Raw genomic sequence first — 27,962 nt, 5'->3', positions numbered from 1 at the left:
GGCTGGACCAACCGAAGCATCTGCCTATGTGTCTGCCTGCTTGCCCGTCTAACAGGCTTTATTGTTCCCCGGCGCTGAAAGTGAAGGAAAATCTCTTTTTAAGGATATAACAAAGGAAGTAAGTGCACTAAGCTATTTTCCATTTATGTGTAAGCTATTTAATGAAAATCCTCACTGACTAGCACAGTGATATATTGCTCGACTCGGAATCGTGTAATTTTGTGGTATGGAAAGAATTCCCCAGTCTTGTGTCTCGTGTTATGTCTTATATCATTCCTAGTGTGAGTTGTTAATGGTTTAATTATCGATTGAACGATGCATACAAATCTAGTCGATCAACGTGAATGTCGTGTGTCCATAAACAGCGCGAGCCCACCAGCAATAAACACTAATAAGCGCGAGCTCACACCCGATATCTGATATTTCCGTTATGAAGCCGTTTTAATATCCTTCATGTTGCCATTCCATGGTACCTTGAGTTGAGACATATTGAGTATGTTGTGTGGAGTAAGGGCTTGGTCGCCCCTTTGTGTGACACCCTCGACAAGGTCCAAATGGGATGAGTCTACATCATCACCATCATCATCAGCTTCTAAATGAAGCCTCGTGCATCCAATCTACTTATCAGAAGACGTTATCGATGCACTGCATTGCACGAATATGCATGTGTACATGTTCATAAAATACATCTTGTCCTCATGTTTACACTTCACGTGACTTTGCATGCTTCTCTGAAAAACAAAGTATTTTCCCACTGGATCTAACAGCCATTTTCACTGTATTTTTTCCTTTTATGTGGTATTTTTCATTCTGTTTGTTTGTTGTTTTATTTGTATTCCATTCCATACATTTTTCACATTATTTTTTTACATGTATTCCATTCCATTGCATTAATTTCTTCATTTTCCCAATACCACAATGAAAAATATAATATATAAAAAATATTTAAATAATGGCACTGATTATTTATGCTCTAATGGTTCAAATCACACTAAATGTCCAGCCCGATCCATTTTATTGATGGAAAGTTACTTCCACAAGACAGATCAGAAGTTTTCATCTACTTCATATTACCCAGAAGAGTGCCATCTGGATCTCATGGAATATGGCACGGTTCAAAAGTGGGTCATTCCTGAGGAAGGCCTCCATGAGTCATGGCGAAAGAACAAATGCTCCAATAATTTTTCTTCGGGCTTTGCTGTGAGGACAGGACAGATGTAGCTCATGCACCGCACTGTTTCTTTTTATAGTAGGATGTCTGAGGAGGACACACCCTTATTCTCCAGCTCCATAGTAGCCCCTCCTCGCGCACACACATACACACGCCATTCACCATCAGGGGCTCAGAACAGAGGGTGGAGGGGAACCCTGGGCAGCGCCATGCTGTGAATATGCCGCACCCACCTGCCCCCGACTCGCTTTGCAGCATAGACTCGCATGCATGCTTTCACTTGGGATTAGATCATAAGAAAGTGCCGTGCTGCAGGGAATGTGCTTCAACAGCTGCTAGCCTACATACATTTCCTGCTAACAATCCCACATCCCTGGGCATGCAACGCTGGAAAATCTGGGTCACAATTGCTCTGATCATTTCTGAGAATTTAATATGATTTACTACACACTTATATAGTGTTTTGGATATTGAGGTTTTGTTGATTCAACATTTCTGGAATGTTGTTGCAGCGCTGAAATTGCTTTAATATGTCATGAATAATTAATATGTTCACATGTAATTAACATGTTTAGAGCTGGAGTCGATAATGTGACTACTCATGCCAAGCTGACGATAATCACACATGTTGGTGTCAGTTTACTCGCTTAAGTGAGATTCTAGAATGGCGTAATGGTTTGTAACCTCTTTAACCTAATGTTGTGGAACATTTGGGCTATGCAATGCATGATTGATCCTGTTTGGACGTCAAGTAAGGATACAGTTGGTTTCCATAGCTCAAACGTGGAAAAATAGATTAGCGCAAGGTCTTCGTTGAGTCATGTGATGTTATTCCAAAAGTATAGGGCCTATATTAAACAGGGTTCCCACTTCCCATGGTCATATGAAAGTAAAGTAGTGTAGTGTGTATATCCGAAAGTTTGGGGTCGGTAAGATTTTTTGATGTTTTTGAAAGAAGTCATCGAGGATACATTTATTTGATCAAAAATATAGTAAAAACAGTAATACTATTACAATTCAAATTAATTGTTTTCTGTATTAATGTGTAATTTATTTGTGTGATTCCAGTCTTCAGTATCATGTGATCTTCAGAAATCATTCTAATATGCTGATTTGGTGCTCAAGAAACATTATCAATGTTGAAAACGGTTGTGCTGCTTAATGGTCAAAAGGTGTGGAGACTCTATATAAAGTAGAGTTATATAATACACATCAACACTCTGTTCTTTGATTCTTTTAGGTTGAACCATGTCTTCCAGCTCAGCAACGGTGCGCATCCTCATAAAGGGAGGTAAAGTGGTGAACGATGACTTCACACAAGAAGCAGATGTGTACATCGAGAATGGGATTATCCAGCAGGTGGGCAAGGAGCTGATGATCCCCGGTGGAGCCAAGATTATAGATGCCACAGGAAAGCTGGTGCTTCCGGGGGGCATTGACACCAGTGTTCACCTGAACGAGAGCTTCATGAACGCCTGTACAGTGGATGACTTCTACAGCGGCACCAAGGTATTTCCAACAAACTCAAATTTGGCATACGTTCATAATACATGTTATTGGTTTTATTGGGAATTATTTATAAGTGCATGTCATACCAAAAAAAAAAAAAAAAAAAAATTCTTGCTCCGCCTCTAAACAACATCATCAAGACCTCAGTCTTTTCACAATCCATTCAATTACCAGTGGATACAATCAAGTCCCACCCTACTTTTGTTTCTCTTAAATATCATGTTTCACTTGGAAATATGTCACATTATAGAAGTAAAATACTGATTTATGTTGCTTATGCTGTGGTTAAGAATATTGTGATTCCCCACTAAAATAAAATAATATCTCAGCATTATTTCATTATTTTAAATAAGCATTCAGTTTTATACAGTTTTAAAGTAATTTATCTAATCAGACACCAGCTCCCTAGTTCTGTGCTATATTTGTGGCCTAGCAGTTAGTACATGCTCTAAGTGCCATGGTGCTCATGTGGGTAACGTAGGTTTGAATCGGGCTTGCACCAAAATCATTTTATCATCACTAAAAACGGTCAAAATTTGCTAGATATTGTGGGAATTTGTGGCCATAAATTAAGAATTTGTAATCGATAATTTGTGGCCACATTTTATTAATTTGTTACCTAATTTTAATTCAGTTGCATCATGGCTACGATTAACAGACAGTAAGGGAGAAAAGTTGTTGGAACGAATTCTTAATTCATGGCCACTTTACGTTGTTTTTTCCCCCTGCATGTCATGTGCGGTGCACCGTACATTGGGTTTTACTTTTTTCATACATTAGTTCAATCTAACATTTGAAACGCAGGTTATTGAACTGGCTTCAGGCTTTGTAGTTTTGTCACTTCTAAGGTGAAATAACATGTGGTTCCAATTGGGACATATAGAGAAAAAGCAAAAGAAGCAAAAGATAGATTTTTAGCTTTGGACTCGTTGAGTGGCCCCCACCATCTGCCAGGGGCCTTTTATCTCACAGCAACTCAATAAGTTCTTCTCAAAAGTGACTTGTATGGAAGAACTGCTAATAGTACTACTAATAGAGTCTTTTTTTTTTTAAATGTGTAAAATGTTTTAAATATTGTTTTGATTTTCTTTTCATTGTAAGATGTATTTTAGCAGTATGAGTTTTTTCTTATTTTAGACAAGTGATTTCATACAATGTGTGACGTAACATCCATTTAAGGTCACATTCATTTGTTCATGTTTTATAAATACTTCAAAAGCAGAGATGTGCTCGCTTCAGCTGCCCTGCCTAAATAAATCCCATGGGTCACTTAGCAGACACTGAGATGCAAGAGTGAGCATTGAACACTCACAGTCTGCCTCCATCAACCGCAAGGCACGATTCACCATCACAAATACATACACGCTCTTATTCAGAGAGGGCTGCAGGCTCTGAGATGACAAATAAAGAGTTGTTATCGGCACTGTTATTGTTAGCCTTGGCAACACAAGTGGCATTCTCTTCCCCCTCCCCCCCGCTTACCGCCATAAGACTCGCCAGGCGCAGAGACAAATGGAGATCAGATTCTGTTTCCATAGAGACTGGAGCACTGCTGCAAAGACTGCTGCAAAAGCCTTTCACTCGTGCCATTGTGCTAGAAAACAATGGTGCACAAATACACGCCCCTTCAGTGGATCTGGCTGCCCGGCATGTGTCAGCTTAGAGATGCTTGTAAAGAGGACCATTTTTGTGGTTGAATTACTATTTATCATTGTTTTCTTGTACTGAGAAACAGCTTTCTCCTAATTGTGGATTTCCCTGTAAAATATTAGGGTCAGACATATAAAGTGGGATATTAATTGGTGGCATTTGCTAAGGCATTATGAGCAATTAATATTATTATTTTAGACCCCACACTGTCTTTGTTACAGACTTAACAAGGTCTTTTAACAATAATTGTATTAACCAATAATTATAACAATTATTATAATTAAGCATAATGCATAATTGCATTATGAGCAATTAATGTTATTATCTTAGGACCCACACTGTAATTCCCTACCAACAATCAGATCATCCCGGCAGAACACGATAGTAATGCACTTAATGCCCTAGAAACCACCCAAACACCCTAACAGCAATCAGATCTTCCTAGCAACCACCATAACAGCCTAACAAACAGCCTTGCAATGCCCTGGCAACCACCAGAAGACCCTAGTAACACCCTAGCAACAATCAGAGCATCACAGCAGCCACCAGAACACCCTAGTAAAGTTCATAATGCCCTAGAAACCACTAGAACACCCTACTGTAACAACAATAGCATCCCAGCAACCACCAGAACACAGTAAAAGCAGCCTAACAATTCCCTAGCAACCACCAGATCACCTCTAGAAAAGACCTAGAAACAACCAGTACATCCTAACAACTATACGAATAGCCTAGCAATTGCACATCTATCACCACATCACCCTAGCAATACCTTAACAACAGCCTTGCAATTCAACTGCAACAATCAGAGCAACCCAGAACACACTAGTAATGTCTATAATGTCCTAGAAACAACCAGAGCACACTAGCAACAATCACAACATCCTAGCAACTACTAGAATAGCCTAGCAGTTGCCCATCTATCACCACATCTCCCTAGCAATGACACAGAAACAATCATAACATCCTAGCAATTCTCTAGCAACACTCTAGCGATGCCTTAGTAATAACCAGAACATAATTTAAATGCCTAGCAACCACCCAGAACACCTTAAATCACACCCTATCAATTCCTAAGCCACCACCCTAACAACAATCAGAGCATCATAGCAACCTCCAGAACACCTTACAGTTTAGGAACAAACAAATTATCCTAGGAGTGACCTAACAATCACAAAAACATGCTAGCAACACCCTCACAACCACCCAAAACACCCTATCAATGCTTTAGTAATTACCAGAAATTCTTTAAATGCCTAACAACCTCACAGAACACCCAAACAGCACCGCTTTGCCTTAGCAACCAGCAGAACACCTTAAATCAGTATAAGAATTCACTAGCAATAATCAGAGCATCATAGCAACCACCAGAACATTAAACAGATTAGCATTTCCATAGCAACTACTGGATCACCCTAGCAATGACCTAAAGACAATCAGAACATCCTAGAAACCATCAAAACGATGACCTATCAATCACCAAAACATCCTAGCAACACTCTAGCAACCACCCACAACCAAGCGTGCTGCACACGCCCTGAAAAGTGAAGCCAAAACGTCTCGATCGTCCCCCGGTGACTGGTCCTAGTATAGGTCATAAGCCCCGCCTCCCCGTGTTATTCAACGGGACATGAGACCAACTAAACAATTAAACTACACTTCAAATATCTTTTTTCTAAAGGTGCTTTCTTTCATTTGCTGTCGTTTTTATCACGCTGATGTAAGTTCAAGTGTCCGTTTCAAAAATAAGTTGGTTTTTAGTTAATTACGTGATGCTGTGGTGTAACGTCATGATGGACAGCTGTGATTGACAGGTTCTCAGAGCGAAGTAGTCACTGAAGCACCAACGGACATTTTTTTCGGGATCTTCTGAGGACTGAGGAGATTGTATTTACTTTATTTTAACAAGCCTCTTGTCGTACTGCAATCAATTTTTAAAAAAGTGTGCAGAATCCACTCTCCCCGAGTGCATTCTGCGAGAGTGAGGGCGGAGCGTTGATTTTGCGGCTTTACTTCCTGCTCACTACTGCGCAGGTCTGGTCCCGAGATCGCTACTGCGCAGACTCAAGTTCCAATATGTCAGCGCCATATCGGGACACTGGCGGCTTCAGTTCTCATCAATGGAAGAGAGCGAAGGGGCGTCGTCCATATTTTTTTTCAGTCTATGCCTACCAATGCTTTAGTAATGACCAGAACATTCTTTAAATGCCTTGCAATCTCCCGTAGCAACCAGCAGAACACCTTAAATCAACCAAATTAGCAATTAACAGATTAGCAATTCCTTAGCAACAACTGGATCACCATAGAAATGACCTAGAAACAATCAGAACATCCTAGCAACGACCAAAACACCCCAGCAATGACCTAGCAACACTCTAGCAACCACCCAGAGTACCCTAGCAATGCCATAATAATAAACAGAACATCCTAGAAATGCCTAACAACCACCCAGAACAGACAAGAGACCATTCAGAATACCTTTGAATACAGTTCTCAAATACAAGTGTAATTTAACCTTGATTAATGTTTTATGTAACATTTAATTTCATGCAAAGCTTTTGTGGACATGTATTATGTTATGTTGTCGCCGGCCCATTAAACCAAGTGATTGGTATTGATGCTGCCAGTCTGTTGTTTGTTTATTTCCAGGCTGCTCTGGCTGGAGGCACCACTATGGTGATTGGTCACGTGCTGCCAGAGAAGAATGAATCATTGGTTGATGCTTATGAACAGTGTCGCTCTCACGCTGATGCCAAGGCCTGCTGTGACTACGCTCTTCATGTTGGAGTGACCTGGTGGGGACCAAAGGTACAGAGTCTGTGTTTGCTGAGTTTGAAACTTTGTATAACGACAGGAACAGGAAAAATGTGCTAAGATTTCAATTGAATTTACAGTCCTATTATAACTTTCGTCTTCATTCTGAGACTGATGTCCCTTTTGCATCACAGGTTAGGGCTCAAATGGAGACGCTGGTGCGGGACAAGGGGGTGAACTCCTTTCAGATGTTCATGGCGTATAAGGACGTGTACATGCTGAGGGACAGCGAGCTGTTCCAGGCCCTGCAGAACTGTAAAGACATCGGTGCTGTGGCCCGTGTCCATGCGGAGAATGGAGAGCTGGTTGCTGAGGTATGTACCATAGAAATAAGTTCTGCTCCATAACTCAGTGAGTTGTACATAGGCAGCAACATCACATGATGCCACAAATATCACTCATAATGATCATTGCACAATGCCGTTACAGTAACTTAAAATGCTGTCTAGGTAAGATCATGTCCTTCTCCCTGCATAGTCGTGATATATCATGTTAACTCATGTTTTTATTGTATTTATTCACATAAGGGTGCCAGAGAAGCGTTGGATCTAGGCATTAGTGGACCGGAGGGCATTGAGATAAGCAGACCTGAGGAGGTAAAATAAACATTCAAATCCTGTAACCCTGAAATGGTTTTCCTTTAAGAAATTAGTCACGCTGCCTCTTTATCTCCAGCTCCTTGTCTTTCCCGTCTCCATATTGCATTTCCATGGATTATTAATACTTTCAAGCGTCTGTTTATCATTAGGTTTCACTGGTGACACTTGTGTTTTCTCCATGCACAGCTGGAAGCAGAGGCCGTCCACCGAGCCATCACCATCGCTAACAGAGTGAGTATGATGTACTTGAGTGTTGATGTATTTAAAATGATGTTGAAATTATTAACATTAAGCATTTTTAATTAATTTCAAATGTAAACTTGAAAAAAAATTGACAGCTCTTACTAAAACATATAACTATAATGCAATGATGTACCACCATTCAAAAGTTTGGGATTAGACAGTAAAGTAATTTAAATTGTTCTACTTTCTATTCATCAAAGAATCCTGAAAAAATGTTTCATGGTTTCCACAAAAAAAAAAGCAGCACGACAGTTTTCAACAGTTCTGTTACTTGAGCACCAAATCACCAAACCATTTGATTTCTGAAGGATCATGTGACACTGAAGACTGGAGTAATGATGCTGAAAATTCAGCTTTGCCATTATAGGAATAAATTACATTTGAAAATATATTCAAGTAAAAAAAAAAACAGTCATTTTAAATTTTTAATTTCACAATATACAGTTTTTTCTGTATTTTTGATCAGCTTTGATGAGCATAAGACTCCTTTCAAAAACATGAATCAATCTTACTAACCCTAAACTTGTTATTTCACAGCTAAAGCATACATGTATGTACATACAGTAAATTGTACATGCAGTGTGAAACAGAATGTCTGGATGGCAGCGCGATTGACCCAGCATTACTCTGCGACAAAACATACAGTTGAGTTACAGATGAATTGTTTTAAGATCTCTAAATGTGTTCATAATCAATGTGTCTGTTTTTTGTCTCATAGGCCCATTGTCCCATATATCTTGTGAATGTGTCCAGCATGTCAGCAGGGGATGTTTTAGCATCAGCTAAAATGCAGGGTAAGAGCCAGACAATGATGCTTAGTGCATCTTACTCACAAACCTTTATTTGAACTTCTATACAACACCTGAATCTTTATAAGTGAATGACATATGGTGACTCTGAAAACCTATATGTGAATGGCCGGCAGGGAAAGTGGTGCATGGAGAGACCACCACTGCTCACGCTGTCTTAAATGGGATGCAGTACTACCACCAGGACTGGGCCCATGCTGCTGCTTTCGTCACTGTGCCACCGCTCAGACTTGACCCCAACACACCCAATTACTTGCTCAGCCTTCTGGGAAAGTAAGCGGATTCACTAATTGAGTAGCTTCATTTAGTCATATACCCATGCAGTCACATAAAAAGTCTTTTCGCTGTGATGTAGTGACACTCTGAACGTCTTGACATCGGACCACCGACCCTTCACCACTAAACAGAAGGCGATGGGCAAAGACGACTTCACTAAAATCCCTCACGGCGTTCCCGGGGTGCAGGACCGCATGAGCGTTATGTGGGAGCGGGGAGTGGTAGGTTTCATTTCAAGACGGAAGCTACGCTGCTGACTAGCGTTGTTACAATACCAACATTTCTGTGGCCAGTGCTTGTGAAATTTGATTAATTTAATTCTAGTTTTGATGCTGCAACTAAAATAGAATTTCCATTAATGACCTCCATTTGTTTGCATAAATACAAACAAATTAACATCAACCAATGCCTGGTTGCATAATCGGACTAATATAAGACTAGTATTACAAGTTAGTCATCCACGCAGGTGTATTTATCGAGACAGGTCTCGATCATGCGGTAATTATTAAACAGTGCTGCCAAATCCAGGGAGAAGCGCTTGAATTCGGCACAGAATTCTCTGTTACGAAACCCATGTCTCTGTGATTTAAACTAGTATAAATCCAGATGAAACAGTGCTGACATTCTTAACAATACTAATGTGGAAAACAGGAGAAACATTGTGCCACAACGATCCAGCTAGAAGGCTTTGCAATCCATAAATCACCAACATTTACCATGGATTTACTATAGTAACACTAACTGTAACCATGGTATTGTGGCGAAATGTGGTATATTCGTATTGGATGTTATTATAATAATATAGTCATGTATAATATATTACAATGTATTATAGGAATAATGGAATATTACAGTAATATGTGTTTAGTCTACTGATTTTCATTACAAATACTCTAGTTTTATAACTAAACTTTATAACTTTTTATAGTCCATGCATGGTTTTACTTGTGGTTACCATGATCTACTAATGCATGATATATGGAAGAACAATGGTGAATTTTAATGATTAAAGTAAAGTAAAAAATCAAGGGCTGTAAGAGACATCAAGGGCTGTCAGAACATTACATTTTTTATAACTAAAAATTATTCATATCAAAGAGTAATTAATAATTTAATGATTAAATGTTTAATACATTTTGATTAAAAATTAATTTATGAAAAATGTATAATTTAGTGAACTATTACTTATCTTACGAAGTGACTGTTCGTTAAAGTTGACTGAGAATGATCATAAACCCCTTCCTTAATGGTTGTGGGCAATATTAGTCAAAAATGTATGCATGAATGAATGTGGCATTTCTATAACATTTGAACTAATGGGATAGTCCGGATCGTATGCACATTAAGAGACAACCTAGGATTCTTAAAATCGGTCTTAAATGAGGTAGATAAAGTGGGTGAAAGTTATGATATTCATTAATATTCACACTTAGTATGCTGGAAGTGTAGCTCACGAATATTAGTTACTGCACATTATGTGACTTTCTGTGATGGCAAAGCTGAATTTTCAGCATCATTACTCCAGTCTTCAGTTTCACATGATCCTTCTGAAATCATTCTGATATGCTCAAGAAAGAACAGCATTTATTTAAAATATGAATCTTTTGTAATATAAATTTAATTGAATCAATTGAATGCATCCTTGCTGAATAAAAGTATTTATTTCTATAAAAGAAAATCCTTTTGGACGTAAAAAACTTTTGAACTCCAAATAATATATAATATATAAAATCCAAATAATATATAAATGAAATAACAATAATATATATGAAGAGTTCAGATGCAAAAGCCTCTAAGTGCCATCTGAAATTTTCTTCTAGAATGATCATTTTTATCAAGCTCGTATATTTAAGTTCAGTAATTTCACTTAAATGGCAATGCAAATGACCTATTAATTGTCATTTAAGTGAAATTACTTAACTTAAATATACGAGTTTGATAAAAATTATCATTCTAGAAGAAAATTTCAGATGGCACTTAGAGGCTTTTGCATCTGAACTCTTCATATATTGATATAAAAATAAAATAATTAGTTAAGTTGCTGTACAAACCACAAAAAAAAAAAAAAAAAAAAAAACATGGAGAAGACAGAAAATGACGGATGCATCAAAGTTTAAAATAAACCTTTTTTTTTTAGCTCATTCTGTCTTTCTTTCTTAATAGGTTGGAGGCAAGATGGATGAGAACCGTTTTGTTGCTGTCACAAGCTCCAATGCTGCAAAGATCTACAACCTTTACCCTAGGAAGGGCAGGATCATCCCTGGAGCTGATGCGGATGTGGTAGTCTGGGACCCTGAATCAACAAGGTATGCAGAATTATGGATTGAATTCAAATCAGCTGAGAATCCAATAACATTTAATTTATCTATATCATATAGCATTCATTGTAAAATGAAAGTCCACTTATTTCTTACATGGTTTTGTCTGTCTGTAGGACCATCTCTGTGACCACTCAGTGTCAGGGCGGTGATGTAAATCTGTACGAGAACCTACGCTGTCACGGCGTCCCCCTGGTGACCATCAGCCGTGGTCGCGTGGTCTATGAAAATGGCATCTTCACTTGTGCTGAGGGCTCAGGAAAGTTCTACCCTCTCCGAACCTTTCCTGACTACCTGTACAAGAAAATGGTGCAGCGGGAGAAGGTACTCAAAACACAGTCATGTTTTTATGACAGTGCATCGCAGTGCCTCGACTGAGTTTGTTTGTGACCCTCTACCCTCAGTGTCAAGCACTCAAGGGGGTGGAGCGCACCCCGTACACTGGAGATGTAGCGACAGTGCAAAATTCCGGGAAGAAGGAACTGGGCCCTGCAGATGGGGACATGAATCCACGACCCTGCACGCGCCACGGGGGAATGAGAGACCTACATGAGTCCAGCTTTAGTTTTTCTGGTACAGTAGTCTGCATAAACCATACTGAAGACTGTAGATGTAAATCTCTCAAAGAAATGTCATACCTGACACCAAAATTTGTAAATTGCATAAAGAAAAAGAAGCCTATTTTTAATTTGTATGACATTTTTGGCAGAAAATTTGAACGTTTTTTTTTTGTTTTGTTTTTTGCTTTTGGCACTTGCTATGTGATCAAACACAAACACACACACACACACACACACACACACACACAAATCATGGACATGATTTGAAAAGATTAAATGGTCCTGAAAAAAATTGTCACACTTGTACTCAGAGGCAAAAATGACAGCATTGGAAACAGACGGGAAACAAATTTCATCTAGTGGAAACATTTGGTACTGGGCTCAAACAATCTTACTGAAAGCTCATTTTTTGAGATATCAACCTCAAATTTGGAACAGAACTTGTTTAGATTTATGGCTTTGATTTTCTCGCAGTTTTAGATTAAAACATGTTGTATATATACATTACTGTGCAAAAAATCTTAGGCACATTAGTATTTTCACCAAAAGAAAAAGGGCTTTAAGCCAGTTATTTATATCTTTTTCCAAACATTCCTTTTGTCATTAAATGTAATAATCCGGTGAGATTTTTGTTATCACAAGGAGTCTGACAACAGCCGGTGTGATCTGATCTCACCATCAAAACATGAAGAAAACAGAAACAATTGAGACAGACTAAATCCAGAAGAACCGTGGCAACGTCTCCTAGACACCAGAAAAGCTACAGTACTGTGAAATGTTTTAGGTATTTGTGTAAAAATGCTGTAAAGTGAGGATGTTTTCAAAAATAATGTCATAAATTGATTTTATGTATCAGTTAACTTCTATTAACTAAATCAAATCAATGTTTGGTGTGTCTTGGAGACGTTGCCACAGTTCCTCTGGATTTATTCTATCTTTTTTTTCATATAAAAATGGATTTTTAAGTTCACTTTTTTTTTAGTTTAAGTTGGAAATTTAATTTGCAGGTCTATGCTCAAAAAGTGGTTAACCTGTAATAAATGGATTATAACTACTAAATATAATTTAGTATCATGAAATCCCCTAAAGATGCAAAATATTCAAGAAAAACTAAAATATTGTATGTTCACTTAATTGAAAAAGTTTCATTTTTAACTGCAACGTAAAAGCACCAGAGGGTTAAGGCCAATAAAGTTTTAGTAAAAATATTTTTAATTGACAATTTCATTGACATTTTGCCCAAATGTCTTAATACTTTAATATGAAAAATGTCATTCTATATTTTTTATAGGTGCCCAAATTGATGATAATGTTCCAAAGAGAGCTTCTGCGCGGATTCTGGCTCCACCTGGTGGTCGTTCTAGTGGAATCTGGTAACATTTTGGATCAACACTTACAGAAGTCTGAAACTAAACACCTACGTTTTTGACAACCTCATATCTGATGAACATTATTTAATTTTAATCACTTGCACCTAAACTCCAGTGTTTTTATAAATATGTGTGTACAAGGAAAAAAAACCCCGATATATTTGTGTGGAAATTGGGAAAGCAAGGTAGATGTTGGAAATGCTTGTGAGAGAGTTGGTTATACAAAGTGTTACAGGGTGTTTTGTTCTTAATATTCAGTCAAATGAATTAGTGAAGTTTGTGTTCAAATACAACACTGTTGTAGTGCTAAATAAATGACAGACCCTTTTACTAACAGTTTTTGTTACTGCATATACAGTACGTTTTACATATGTTGACGTTTGAACCATTTTAAAGATAGAAACTGGAACTTTGTTTAAGAATGGGAACATTATTAGTTTGTGTAGTTGGTCATGGCTTGAAAATATGAACCATTGTAAAGTTATTTAATATTTTACCTATTTTAATGTGTTGGCGGATGACTATACATTTACCTCAGTGTTTATCTCTTGAGTTACACTTGTGTACATTAGCATTCTGCCTCTCTACACTTACAGTACAACTCTTACAGTGACACTTTCTGACAGCAGGTACAGTTACAAAACATTTTTGCTTTGTTTTGAGGTGTTAATATTTCTTCTTACTTTTTTAAAATACTGATCATTCAAAGGCAATACAAGATATTTGATTGTTTCTGTCATGACACAGGCCACTTGTATTGCTTAAGTAATTTATATGGAACATTTTTAATTTTCTTAATGTCGTTTATAAGCACACGTACCTGACCTCCTAAAATGTGAATTAAGAATAACATTGTTTACTTACATGTCAAATTTAGTTGTGTAACCAATCTATAATTTTATTGAATTTTCATTTTTAACTGACATGATTTTTATTCTCAATCAATGAAGTCTACATTCCCTTTTACTATTATGAGTTATTCTTCATAACAAATGGCATAATTTTGCAGTATATCTTTATGTTTATTCTAGAATGAACTGTTAGCTGAACGTAATGACAGTGTAATTCATCGGTTGTTCACTGAACGTTAACACTGTGTATTAGTGACTATTGATCTGCATGGTCCACAGCTAGTCAGAAAAATTCAGCTTCACTTCTGATCAATAAGTTCCACAACCACTAACCAACCCTAGTTAAAGGACAGCAGACAGCTTACTGATGCATGTGTTCTTTTTGTTCATGTATGTCTAACTAAGCACTTCCGTAGAGACCATTTGAAACACAGTAACTTTAGCTGTACAACTCAGTGTTCTAGTGACACAAGCAGTAGAATGGCAAGAACATTTCTGTTGGTGCTAAATATTCATGTATTTTTTATTCTGGATTTTCAGTATGCTTTTCAATTTTTTTAATATGAGCTGTGTGTGCACTACAGTTTTATTACGTATTAATGTAATATGTATCTTATGAAAATGTGCAAATAAACCCCATTCAACCTCATGTCCACGTGTATTATTGAATAGAATTAAACATTGAATATGCATCTGCTATTCCGGTCAAAAGTTTGGAAAAATTACTATTTTTTATGTTTTTTAAAGAAGTCTCTTATGCTCGTCAAGGCTGCATTTATTTGATCAAAAATGCAGAAAAACAGTAATGTGAAATATTATTACAATGTTAAATAATGGTTTTCTATTTGAATATACTTTAAAATATAATTTATTTCTGTGATATCAAAGCTGAATTTTCAGCATCATTACTCCAGTCTTCAGTGTCACATGATCCTTCAGAAATCATTCTAATATGCTGATTTGATCTAGTTCTAGTTTCTGCTTCATTCATAAAATGATCATAGATTAGCCTATTAAAAAAAAAAAAAATTAAGCAGCACAACTGTTTCTAACATTGATAATAAATCAGCATATCAGAATGATTTCTGAAGGATCATGTGACACTGCAGACTGGAGTAATGATGCTGAAAACTCAGCTTTGCATCAAAGAAATAATTTACATTTTAAAGTACAGTATATTGAAATAGAAAATCATTGTTTTAAATAGTAATATTTCCCAATATTACGTTTTTTTTTTTTTTATTACAATATTAAGTAGATGCAGGCTTGATGAGCATAAGAGACTTCTTTCAAAAACACTAAAAATAATAATGTTTCCAAACTTTTAACTGGTACTGTAACTGTATAAATGTTTAATAAACACACTTTATACTTACATAAATAACTTTAATTCATAAGTAATTAACAAACAGTATATAAGGCGGATACACTTTATTTTAAGGTGTCTTTGTTACACTGTAATTATACCTTTATGTATTGAGTAATATTAAGTAACTACATGCACTTACTCTACTATAGTTAGGATTAGGGTTTGGTTTGGTTTATCATATGTAACAATGACTCTGTAAAATAGTGTTACCTATAAGGCTTATATATCGGGGGGGGGGGATTTCCCACAATTAGAGCAAACTGTGTTCCTTTAGATCTAACGTGCTGTATTATGAAAGACTTGCGTTTATGATGAAGGGGCGGGGCGCATGCGCAAAGAAGGCCAGTGTGTTGCAGGAGAGCGTGGCGCTATCGTGCGCTGTCAGTGTCCGTAACTAGGCAGCAGCGGCGCATAATATCTGGCAACCCACAGTAGCAGCGGATTGCCTTCTGCCAGTGTAATATCAACATTGGAAAGGACGCAGGCAAAATACAGTGAGTAGAATATTGTTAAAATGTTATACTTAATCGGAATTCTTCCTAATGTATGACATTAAATGGGTGTCTTTTGTCTGTGTGTTATGCGTTTATGTCTCGAGCGTGTCTAGTCTAGTGTTGCTCGTGCACGGCGGGGCCTGCAGAGAAACTGTCACAATAATGGACCGTTTGTTCATTACGTATCACTGTACGCTAGTGTGCTGTTTTTAATAGAGCAAAACGCACAAATTATGTTTACATTTTATGTACACAAAAACAAAAGAGCCATATCAGTAATAAACAGAACGCGTTATTATAGGGCCTGTGTGACTCCCATCGTAATATGGGAGTCACACAGACAGAGACAGTAATATAGTTTAAAATATCGTTTTCTGCAAAAGATAAGTAATCATGAAACTAAATTATTTGTTTGTAACAAATACGAATATTATAATATACAAGACATATGACAGTCATATGACAGTAAAACGCGCACGAGACAGTTTAAAATATATGCAGCTGAATATAAAACAAGCCTGTCACCTGTCAATCACGACTTCATTTCTTCATATTTATGGTCAGACTCCTGTCCTGACCAACCTAATGCAATACATAGGCTTGTAATTTACACGCCGTAAAACTTTATTTATAAAATGGCCATTATTAGTAGTTTCAATAATAATATTTCAACTTTTTTTGCCTTTCACGTATTTGGTGGCATGAGAAAAAGCAATAAATAAATAAATAAATAATTCCTATAACTTAAAAATAGCTACATAAATCAGAGATGATCTTAGAATGTTCTAGAATGTTACAAAACAAAAGGACTGGTTCAGCTTATTTATTGTTAATTTAAATTATTATATTAAAAAATTATAAATATCCCGAAAACCAGCTATTCTTTGACTATAACTTCATATAGAATATTATAAATAATACTACATTAGTTATAGTATGTAATACAAATGTATATTTTAAAGCAACATGTCCTGACAGAAAAAAGAGGTTAATAAAAATGCTTCCTTTATGAATTTCCAAAGTTTTACCTTAATTTTTTGTCAACACAGTCAGATATACAGTATATGAAAACAATTATAATCAGGTAATATCATATTAATATTTTCCGTGTCATAGTCATAATGTCAACTCACAAATTGTAAAGATTGTCAAATTGATTTCTAAAACATATACATTTAAAAGGGGTTTATGATACATTTGGAGTTTCTGAAGAATTTTTGAGACTTACACTGGAACAACAACAGTTTGTTTCATATAGGTTAAACTCTGCCCTTAAAACTCTCTATCTTAAAAATAAAAATTATTATTTTGTTTTGGAAGAAAAAACGAAGTTCCAACTCTTAAAATATGACTGACAAAGTTGACTGGTACACTACATTTAGAAAGAATTAGTTAGGCCCATACCCTAAAAGACAAGATTTTGTTATTTGGCAAAGTTTGGTCCCCTTTTATTTCTTTTCTGCAAGCTTGTGATTACTATGTTTATCATGCCTCATTGCCTGCTTTTACCATTGGATAGCACTTTTGGGTTGAGTTTTTGGGTTGGATGTGTTTTCTGTTTGGTTAGTAGTAGTTTTTTTTCTTTCTATTTTTCTGTCCAATTATTAATACCTTTATGTCAACTTTTATTTACATGCATATTTGTTTGTATTTAAAAAAAAGTATAGTTACAAATGATCTTCTGCTGAAATACCAAATAAAAACATTTAAACACAAAGGTTTTATTGCATTTAATACGATACGATAGTCAACAACACTATATTTTATAATGTTCTGACATTTCAAAACATGGAGCTGAAATCATTGTTTTGTAGGTTATGTTGTCCCAGTTCTTAAGAATCAGAGCTTTAGAAACGTCACGCTGTGAAATACACACAAATTGTTTCTCTGTAGAAGATGTGTGTGTTTTCTGCATGCTGAAGGTTTACGGATGTCATTTCCATCATGCAGTCTGCAGGGCGCAGCAGATGTCAGAAACATCTCAGAAACACTTTAATCTGGATGGATTATTTCTGGATGATTGAAAAACGCATAGTGTGATTGCAGTTTGACTACTGAAGAAGTGAATATTACTTCTTATTACCCATATGGAAACACATTGCAGACACGGTGACACATATTCAAAGCATTTGCCTTTACCTGCTATGCTATGAAATTAATGTTTTAAGTGTAAAATTATATAAGATATAATTTCAGGATATAAAATATAAACTTGAAATGATGAAAATTTTAATATTTTAAAATATACAGATGGTCAGAGTATTAAAATTGCAAAGTGACTTTGTTCCTATTGTTTTTCTTTGCAGGAGATGGCAGTGAATGTATACTCCACGTCAGTAACCATCGAGAACCTGAGCCGACATGACATGTTGGCATGGGTGAACGATTCGATGCAGCTCACCTACACCAAAATCGAACAATTAAGTTCAGGTGGGTCATACATACTGCCTTATTTCACTAAGTGTTTTTGCCTTTTATGTCATGAATGGCACTCAGCTGCCCTAGTGCACTCTTATTCGTTCTTTTCCTTTGCTTTTGATCATATTAAGAGATTACATATGCTCAGTGTTTTTATCTCCACCTGTGTAATCAGTCAAATAAAAGCATTGACTTTGCACTCTTTATCACTCGACACCAATAAGGTTAACAAATCGCATGCATGCATGTTTATCAAATACATTTTTTTATCATGCATTGAATGAGCTCTATTGACCTATGTTCTCTTTTGCTGTTTGTCCTCAGGGGCGGCTTATTGTCAGTTCATGGACATGTTGTTCCCAGGGTGCATTCTTTTGAAGAAAGTGAAATTTCAAGCAAAACTGGAACATGAGTTTATACACAACTTCAAAGTACTCCAGGCAGCTTTCAAGAGGATGAACGTCGATAAAGTTAGTGGATCCTTGGATTTGCACATTTGCTTTTATATACATCTCATATTTATAAAAAAAAAAAAAAGTTATATATACATCTCATATTCTAAAACCAAGTTATCTTTACTCAATTATAAAATATAAATGAAAGCTAATTTGAGCTCATTTATTAAAACAATATCAGCTACAATGAAGGCAAGACATGTTTATTTATATATTACACATTTTATACAAAATAGAAACTCAAAATATTTGGCATAATATCATATAAGGTACATGAGAAGTAAAAAACTTGAAACTGATTTCAAATGTATTTAAACAAAAAGGAAGCCAATACAGAAATAAAGAAGGAAAAAATATTACATTCAGCATTTTTGCCTGTAAATTAAAAATGATAAAAATAGTTTTTGAACAAAAAAGCGTCCTGTAGGTATGAAAATTAAAGTTTATTGTGTGATTATTAAATATTTTAATTTAAAATATTAAATTAAATTAAATTATTATAGGGTTAGTTCACCAAAAAATGAAAATTATGTCATAATTTACTCACTCTCATGCCATCCTAGGTGAATATGACTTTCTTCTTTCAGCCAACACAATCAGAGTTATATTAAAAAAACAATATCCTGGGAGTGAATAGTAATTGAGATTTTGAAGCCCAAAAAGCCATTCCTTTACTATAGTAATATTTATGAGCAAGCCCTTCACCTTAATATTTTTAAAATACAGACATCTCTAATAAAAAATTAGAAGTAACTTTCATCAATACCATGAACATTAAGCCACTTAGTTAAAATAGTTATAAAAATTAAAATTAGTTCGACAAGTTTGGCTGATAATATGTGATATGCATTGTATAATGTTTGTTAACTAATGGAAACAATAGTGCTAAATGTATATTTTTGTTTATCAGATGTTCATAAGGTGATCAGTCAGGTCTGCTGGTGTTTGGTGCCGCTTGTCAGGTTATCTGAAAATATTACTGAAACAAGCGAAGGTTTCTAATATTTCATTTCATGTATCAAATATATCAGAAATTCCTAGGATGGGAGAAAATTATAAAAAATTACACCTCTAGATTACAGCTCAGTATAATATTGATCTAATGATTTTTTTCTTTTTCTTTTGTTATCCAGATAATTCCTGTGGAAAGATTAGTGAAAGGAAAATTCCAGGACAACTTTGAATTTGTCCAGTGGTTTAAAAAATTCTTTGATGCCAACTATGACGGAAAAGAGTATGATCCCCTTCAAGCTAGACAGGGCCAAGATGTGGCACCTCCACCAAATCCAGGTGAACACTTTTCCTACAAACCCAAGAGAACTGGTCCCTCAGGTAATGTCCAGATTCTGTCGCCCCTTTTGCTGCATTGATTGCTGAGCTTCTAGTGATTGACAGCGTGCTCTGCAAAGCAGCTGGTTGTGCACGGGCCTCAGAATGATTTACTCCATGCCCACGCTTTCATTAATGACAATACAAGGAATTCAGGATTAAAAAAGCTCTGTGTTACTGCATAAAGAACTGCCTTCTTAATATCAGTACTAACAAATAGTCATGTGCTGTCCTGAAAGGGTCATTGCTTGCTTAGTGTGACTTTGGTCAGTCCTATTCATCCCCATTTTTTATTGTTCATTGTAAAGTTATATAGTCACCCGGAATGAGTTACACAAACCATGCAATTTATTTTAACCCTCTATTGCATGCATTATGAAAGCAATGTAAACATTATTAATTAAAATGTTTCTCATAAAATTGATCTTATTACTAATATCTAAGAATAATTACCCAAAAATGTTGGTATTTTTTTTAATTAAAATATATTAATATAAATCGTCAAAATATCTTCAAGGTACGTTTATCACAGGCTTTATTTTTCTCAGAAATTGAAAAACTCCATAGGAAAATGTCAAGGAACCAGCGGTTCCAGGTTTCCAAATTAGACTTCCAGGTTCTGACGACACACTTGCACCACTCTATATTTCGAAAAAAATAAATTCATAAACAATAAAACAAAAATATATATATAAAAAAGACAAAAATACACTATTATATGACAGAAACTAAAATACTTTCTCCTTAGTTAGCAGTAGTTAGCACTGTATTTAAATTTTACTTTAATGTTATGTAAATTAAAAAAAGAATATTTAAAAAAATGTATTTAATATTTAATAATACAATAACAACAAAACAACACCACTGCAGTAGTTTCTATATATACTTTACACACACTCCCCTTAAAAAAGCATTTAAGCAATTTCCCATTATGTACACTACCATTCAAAAGTTTGGGGACAGTAAGACTTTTTTTTTTAAAGAAATTACTTTTATTCAAAATTACAGCAAAGACTTTTACATTTCTATTTCAAATAACCTAAATTCTTTTTTTTATTACTTTCTTCAAAGAATCCTAAAAAAGTAACACTTTTTCCACAATGGCTGCTAAAAATTCATCACAGGAATACATTACATTAAAAAAAGACCCACTGATATAACAGTTATTTTAAATTGTAATAATATTTCACAATATTACTGTTTTTTACTGTATTTTTGATCAAATAAATGTGGCTCATGAGTAGAGACTTTTTTTTTCAAAAACACAATTTTTTTTAAGAAACTAGTGTGCAAAAAATGTATATGACTAATTTATTCAACTGTTTGTTTATTTAGCTAACTTTTTAAAAGGAATTTTATTCACTAATAAATGTGAATCATATTTTTGATAGGAAACCAGAACAGAGTAAAATCATCCCTTCATTAACAACACTTAAATGATCTTTTAGTTTTGCAAATTGATGAAAAAGGGTTGATTGCACAATAGAGGGTTAATAACCAAGGGCTGGAAGCAAACAGTCCCCAACAGAGGTATAAAAGTGGAGTCCTAATTTGCTGACAATCGACAGCTTTTTTGATTGTTGGGGTGGATTGGGAATGTGACCTCCATTTAATTTGTTGTCACATCTCTTCACACTTCTCTGACTTTGGTTAAACCTGCCAGATATAACAGTGGATAACTGGCTTTTGAAACAGTGTTTGATCACACACACACACACACACACACACACACACACACACACACACACACACACACACACACACACACACACACACACACACACACACACACACAGGCTTAACCAAAGTAATGGGGTAACAAACTGCCCATGCTGTAGCTTATTAAAGGCTGATCTTACTGAACCTCTTTTTATGTGAACTCATTTTAGTGAATCATTAGCTCTGTTCAAAAATCTAGTGAGCTGCCACCCTAGCATTTAAATGCATCATAGGTTCATTCCTGAAGATGTGCAAACAATTAGGCTTCAAAATGATCTTATTCAATGCATGCCCAAACAAGATATTGCACATCACCTTATACAGTATAATTCAATGTGATAAGCTTACTGAAAAAAAAAAAAAAATCACCCAAGATGGCAGGCAGTTTTTAAAATTGACCGTTAGTTGTTTATAGAACATTTCAGATCAGTCACTTATGAGGGCCCATTTTTGCCCACTATGGTTTGGAACAGAGCTACAGTAAATTTGTTTAAAGAAGCTGATAGAAATGAAAAAAATAATCTAAAATTGCATTGATCAGTTTGTACATTTCCTGAACAGCTTTCTATTGTAGCTAAATGCAAAACATTTCCAATTTCAGGGCCTCAGAGAACATCGCCAACAGTACCTAAAAACATGCCCACACCACAGAGGGTGACCACCACCATAAGGAAGAACCCCACACATGCCCGAAACGGGACAAGCGATGCTGAAATCATGGAGCTTAATCAACAGGTAGAGTCCCCGGGAGGGTAAGGAAGTCTTACTCTACCTTGGAATACTTTGGATTGAAGATATAAAATTGTATAGAAAGAAAAGTGTAGGTAGATTTTGCATATGTCATTTTTATCTTTCTTTTCTCCCATTTTCTTCAGACCATTCCTGATCTCCTATCCCACCTGTCAAGATAATCGCATTTGGTTGAATTTTTCTGAAATAAACAAGGGATATAGATTGATACTAACTTTTTCCCAACAAGGAATGGTCATCTTCTGATGAGTAGTGGCTTACATTTTGTCTTTTACTTTGTTTTTTGAAGTTGATGGAGCTGAAGTTAACTGTGGACGGTCTGGAAAAGGAGAGAGATTTCTACTTCAGCAAACTTCGAGACATTGAACTGATCTGTCAAGAACACGAGCCTGAAAACAACCCCATTTTGAGCAGGATAATTGACATTCTGTATGCCACAGAGGTACTGCAATGACATTTCTTTGATAATAATTTGACTGATATATCCATGAGGTTGATTCATAATTGCGATATCTGGTCAATTTGTATCGGATGTTAACCGTGTTCAGTTGACAGTTCTGCTCATTTTTACATGCGCTATCCAGTCGTTTCAATAGCAATCAATCCAATTGGGAATTTCGCGTGAGGGCAAAAAATTTCTCCACGCAGATTTCGCAACAGTAAGTCACGCAGATTCACCGCACTGACCAACAGAAATCTGTGACTTACTGTTACAAAATCTGCGTTCTGCCTCATACATCGCTACACTATTGACAATAAACAATTGATCTTGTTAGCCTGTGAAATTTGCTAATCTAACACAATTCCGCTAACCGCACCTTTGTGTTCCAGAGTCAGACAAATTTCCCATTTCTGACCTCAGTGTGTTCCTGTTAATCACGCAAAACAGTCACATGTACACATCAAGATGGCGCCATGGCTCAACAAAAGTTGATTTCGTGCTCTAATGCTAATTAATTAAAAAGTTATGAACACAAAATATAGTATTTTTAAAATACTACTATATATATATATACAGTGCTATGCATAAGTGAATACACCCATGCTAAAGTTGACTAAAAAGAGGAATAAAAAATCATATTTTGGAAATTGAACTTAATGCCTTAATTTAAAAAATTAGGAAAAATCCAACCTTTAAGGACACCAATTTTCTTTGTGAATGAATAATGTATCGTAAATAAATAAATGTTCTTCCTTAAAATACATGGTGCATAAGTGAGTACACCCCTATGTTAAATTCCCATAGAGGCAGGCAGATTTTTATTTTTAAGTATTTTTAAAAAAAAATTTTTTAGGATACTATGCATCCTGATAAAGTTCCCTTGGCCTTTGGAATTAAAATAGCCCCACATCATCACATAGCCTTCACCATACCTAGAGATTGGCATGGAGTACTTTCCATAAGATCATCTCTCAATGCAAATCAAACTAGCTATTAGGCTAACTGAAATAAAACCATGCCAATCTCTAGGTATGGTGAAGGCTATGTGATGATGTGGGGCTATTTTAATTCCAAAGGCCAAGGGAACTTTATCAGGATGCATAGTATCCTAAAAAAAAATTTAAAAAAAATACTTAAAAATAAAAATCTGCCTGCCTCTATGGGAATTTAACATAGGGGTGTACTCACTTATGCACCATGTATTTTAAGGAAGAACATTTATTTATTTACGATACATTATTCATTCACAAAGAAAATTGGTGTCCTTAAAGGTTGGATTTTTCCTAATTTTTTTAATTAAGGCATTAAGTTCAATTTCCAAAATATGATTTTTTATTCCTCTTTTTAGTCAACTTTAGCATGGGTGTATTCACTTATGCATTGCACTGTATATATATATAATTTTTTTTTAACCCAAAAATCTGAGATCTTTGTATATTACATAAAATTTTGCATTGTGCTTGTTAGTCGTTGCCATCTTGGAAATCAGAATTTAAGTGACATTCGAGTTCCAAACTATCTGAAATTAGGCAAAAGCTGTCAGTTCCAAAATCTACTGACAACAGTATATGAATATATGAAAAATGCCAAGCTGAGGCTTCAGAATCAGATTCAATTTATTGAAATGGACATGAAATGTTGCTACTGATGTTTTAATTAGAGCCACTATTAAATTGTGACCTAAAATTAACAAAACTAGTCTAATGACAGTCAGTCTTTAGAAACTTAAATGGGCAAAATAAAAGTGCATTAAAAACATTTAAAGTACTGCCATTGATAATCAGTATATTCTGTATCTCTCAGGCCTACTTCTCACTAGATATTTGCCAAAACTTTGCCAAAAACATCAGCTGACCACTAGTCACTGTTATGCTTTTGAAAACATGGAACAATTCAGTGTTTAATATAAGCTGCGCCCGAATTCGCATACTTATGCACTATTCTATGACGTTTTGTAGTATAATGTTAGTAGTGTATTCCACAATACTTAATTATCTGAAAAAACGAAGTGTGCAGTGTGGGACACTTCGTGCACTCTAATGTCTCCTTAAAATCACCTTATAAAGTTCATACACTGCACGGTTAAGTACATAGTGTATAAGTGCATACTGTAGTGTATAATGCATTATTTGGGACACAACTATAGTGATCATTCTAAAAAAAATTGCTAATTTTTCATACAGGATGGCTTTGCACCGCCAGAAGATGATGAAATAGACGAGCAGGCCCACTTGGACCAGGACGAATACTGAGCATCCTCCTTATTTTTTCCACATGGTCGTGATCCTTTACCATTTCCTCTTCCCACCACTTTGAATGACTCCCCCCTCTCGCACGCTGTTAATATCCCCCTCGGTTTCCTACAAATGTATATATACTCTTATCTGTTTGTCCTCTGACGCTGGTTTATGCACTACATACAGTACGTATCAACAAACACTCTTGGTCCTCACCCCCATCCAGACTGTAGCACCAATAACGACACGTCCTAGCCGTCTCAGCATGTTTTACATATCGACATAGAGAATGAAGAAAATAAAAGGCATCATAGATTGTCAGTAGCACAACGGACTGAAGACAAAGTGTAAATATTGTGTCAGGAAAAATGTTTTTAAAGAAAAAAAGAAAATGAAGAAAATTGTCACCTGGAATGCAGTTATTCATTGTGAGATTTTCTTTGAGGTCTGTTTTGGCTCCTTTTAGTATGAAATGATCAGCATCACGCCATCCATCTGTGTCTCCAGCTTCAGTCTGCCTCTCTCACTGACTGTACACTTTTAAAGAGATGCTTCACTCAGAAATGACAATTCTGTTATCATTTACTCACTCTCATGTCGATTCAAACCTTTATGACTTTCTTCCATGGAATAAAAAGTTCAATTCAATGTAGACTGAAGCTTCCAAGTTTAAAAAAGAACACAAATGTTCCATACAAGTGGTCCATACGATTCATACACTATATTCCCAGTCTTCTTAAAGCTTCTTCCAAGCGTCAAACACACCTGTGACTGGATAATTGAGTCAATAATCAGTCAGATTCATTCAGACTTTTTTCAAACAGATCTAACTGATTCATTAAAAAGAATGATTAATTCAAGAATCAAAATTACATTCTCCAACAAGGACAGCTAGAGTAGTTGTCAATATTTTCTCTGAATAAGAATGCTTCAGAAGACTTGTAATGGAGCGCAAAATTCATATGTACAACTTTTTTTTAATTTTTTTATGGTGCATTTGCATCTGCAAACGACATGAAAGTGAGTAAAAATTACAGAATTTCATTTTTAAGTTAACTATTCCTTCAATAACTAAAACAAAAAGCAGACACCACCATCAGGAAGGATCCCAGTAATATTAAACTCATGAATCTTTTACAGTATATCTGCCAAGATACTGACATCAAGTTTGTCAGTGACGTGAATAAATGCTGAGCTGTAGAGAGGACTTTATGCTTTTAAATATGGATGGGCCAGTGACAGCGTAAATAAAAGGGAAAAAAGACATTAAAATGTGTCAACAAGGCTTTAAAATGTGTGAGACAACAACTTATGGCACAGGTTGTTTTGCTTGTACCCAGGGAGCATGTGAATGTTATACATTGACAACTGAGTGATTGTTTAAAAATCATATTCCAAGAGTATGGAAAGTGGTATTACCGTCATATTCAACTAGTGTTCATGACACCATTGAGCATGAGGGACAGTAATTATTGTTACTGTGTGTGTACATTTTATTTTAGTGGTAATCAAACACGTGATACTACTGATCAGATGATGTCATGTCGAATTGAACTGACGTTTGCTGCTAGTGTTGCTGCATTTATGTGTTTTGTTTTGTATTTATTTTGCTCAGCTATTGAATAGCATAGGGCTGTGCATTCTTAACTGTAAAACATAGCGGATTTGTAAAAGGCCCTGATTAAATTAAACAGTGATGCTAGATTCCACAGTCATTGGTTTGAATCTGCTTCTCTCTGTGTAGAGAACCGGACTCATCTTGTATCTCTGTATGGCCATAATTGTGTTTGCTTAAATTGTTTTGAGTAAATAAACTTTCATGAGAACAGTTTTGTCCATGCATTTCATAAAACTGAATATAAAAGGGTAAGTAAAATGTTATGGCATACAAAAATGTGCTTAATTTCTTTTGAATAATGTCAATGCAAACAATATGCAAAATATAGTTGTTGCTGTTTTGTTTTGGAGTGAAATATGATCTGGGCACAGTAAATAGGGTCAATTTTGATTTCATGACGACTTTAAAAAAATAGGAGAGCTGCAAAATGTTAATATTTGTAAACATTTGAATGTTTTTATTCAATTAATCTTTATTGTTTATTTATTTTGATCGTTTTTTTCTGTTTATATTAAAAAAAGCTTCGGGTTTTTTTTAATATTTAATTTCACGTTTCTTGTGTTTATTTATCTTTTGATTTTACTGATTTATTTGAGTTGTTGTTTTTCCTAATATACCCCCTCGATTTATTAATGAATTAATTTAAATCCATTGTGAGCTCTGAATGAGCATTTCATTGGTTGGACTTAAAACGTCCCTTTAACTGAACGAGTCAGTCGCTGTTTTGATTTGAATCTGAACGAGACTCGGTTCGGCACAGAACTAGAATCCGCTGAGTGAACTAGCGAAATTTATTTATTTGTACTATTTTGTTGTCTTTTAGCTTGATAAAAGTCAGTTGACAAAATGAATGAAATCCATATATCTAATTTGCTGTCAGTTGCGGGAAAACACTATTTATGTAGTTCCCCGTGGTCGTAAAAGATTCGGTGCTTTTTAAAGAATCAAGTAAATGATTCAA

General features: G+C 35.5%; 2 protein-coding genes across 3 annotated transcripts; both read left to right on the top strand.

Moving 5' to 3' along the window:
• The first annotated feature begins 4 nt into the window (after positions 1-4).
• dpysl5a (dihydropyrimidinase like 5a) lies at positions 5-14,818 on the top strand. The gene is made up of 13 exons (XM_079853525.1): positions 5-118; positions 2,412-2,680; positions 6,980-7,138; positions 7,279-7,458; positions 7,672-7,740; positions 7,930-7,974; positions 8,705-8,780; positions 8,912-9,068; positions 9,151-9,292; positions 11,235-11,377; positions 11,506-11,713; positions 11,794-11,962; positions 13,241-14,818. The coding sequence occupies exons 2-13, from the start codon at positions 2,420-2,422 to the stop codon at positions 13,324-13,326; spliced, it is 1,695 nt and encodes a 564-aa protein (XP_079709651.1). The 5' UTR covers positions 5-118; positions 2,412-2,419; the 3' UTR covers positions 13,327-14,818.
• A 1,049-nt stretch (positions 14,819-15,867) lies between these two features.
• On the top strand, positions 15,868-26,555 carry mapre3a (microtubule-associated protein, RP/EB family, member 3a). Of its 2 annotated transcripts, none has more exons than XM_079853165.1 (7): positions 15,868-16,033; positions 18,340-18,463; positions 18,776-18,921; positions 20,040-20,238; positions 22,556-22,689; positions 22,994-23,146; positions 25,330-26,555. In XM_079853165.1, exons 2-7 carry the CDS (start codon positions 18,343-18,345, stop codon positions 25,396-25,398), a joined length of 822 nt encoding a protein of 273 aa, XP_079709291.1. In that variant the 5' UTR covers positions 15,868-16,033; positions 18,340-18,342; the 3' UTR covers positions 25,399-26,555. The 2 variants fall into 2 exon arrangements, with proteins under 2 accessions (XP_079709291.1, XP_079709292.1); XM_079853166.1 differs by having other exon boundaries at positions 15,884-16,033; positions 20,040-20,196.
• Positions 26,556-27,962: the final 1,407 nt, after the last annotated feature.

The sequence above is a fragment of the Squalius cephalus genome, assembly GCF_949319135.1.
Source record: "Squalius cephalus genome assembly, chromosome: 20".
Classification (NCBI taxonomy): Eukaryota; Metazoa; Chordata; class Actinopteri; order Cypriniformes; family Leuciscidae; genus Squalius; species Squalius cephalus.
Note: the sequence above shows the minus strand (reverse complement) of the source record. Positions and strands in the feature narration are given on the sequence as shown.

Excerpts from the sequence above, each read along its gene's own strand:
- dpysl5a (XM_079853525.1), top strand. The coding sequence starts at position 2,420 with ATGTCTTCCAGCTCAGCAACGGTGCGCATCCTCATAAAGGGAGGTAAA. Across the intron at positions 7,459-7,671 it reads ATGGAGAGCTGGTTGCTGAG|GGTGCCAGAGAAGCGTTGGA; the intron begins GTATGTACCATA and ends TATTCACATAAG. Across the intron at positions 7,975-8,704 it reads CCATCACCATCGCTAACAGA|GCCCATTGTCCCATATATCT; the intron begins GTGAGTATGATG and ends TTTGTCTCATAG.
- mapre3a (XM_079853165.1), top strand. The coding sequence starts at position 18,343 with ATGGCAGTGAATGTATACTCCACGTCAGTAACCATCGAGAACCTGAGC. Across the intron at positions 18,922-20,039 it reads AGAGGATGAACGTCGATAAA|ATAATTCCTGTGGAAAGATT; the intron begins GTTAGTGGATCC and ends TTTGTTATCCAG. Across the intron at positions 20,239-22,555 it reads CAAGAGAACTGGTCCCTCAG|GGCCTCAGAGAACATCGCCA; the intron begins GTAATGTCCAGA and ends TTCCAATTTCAG.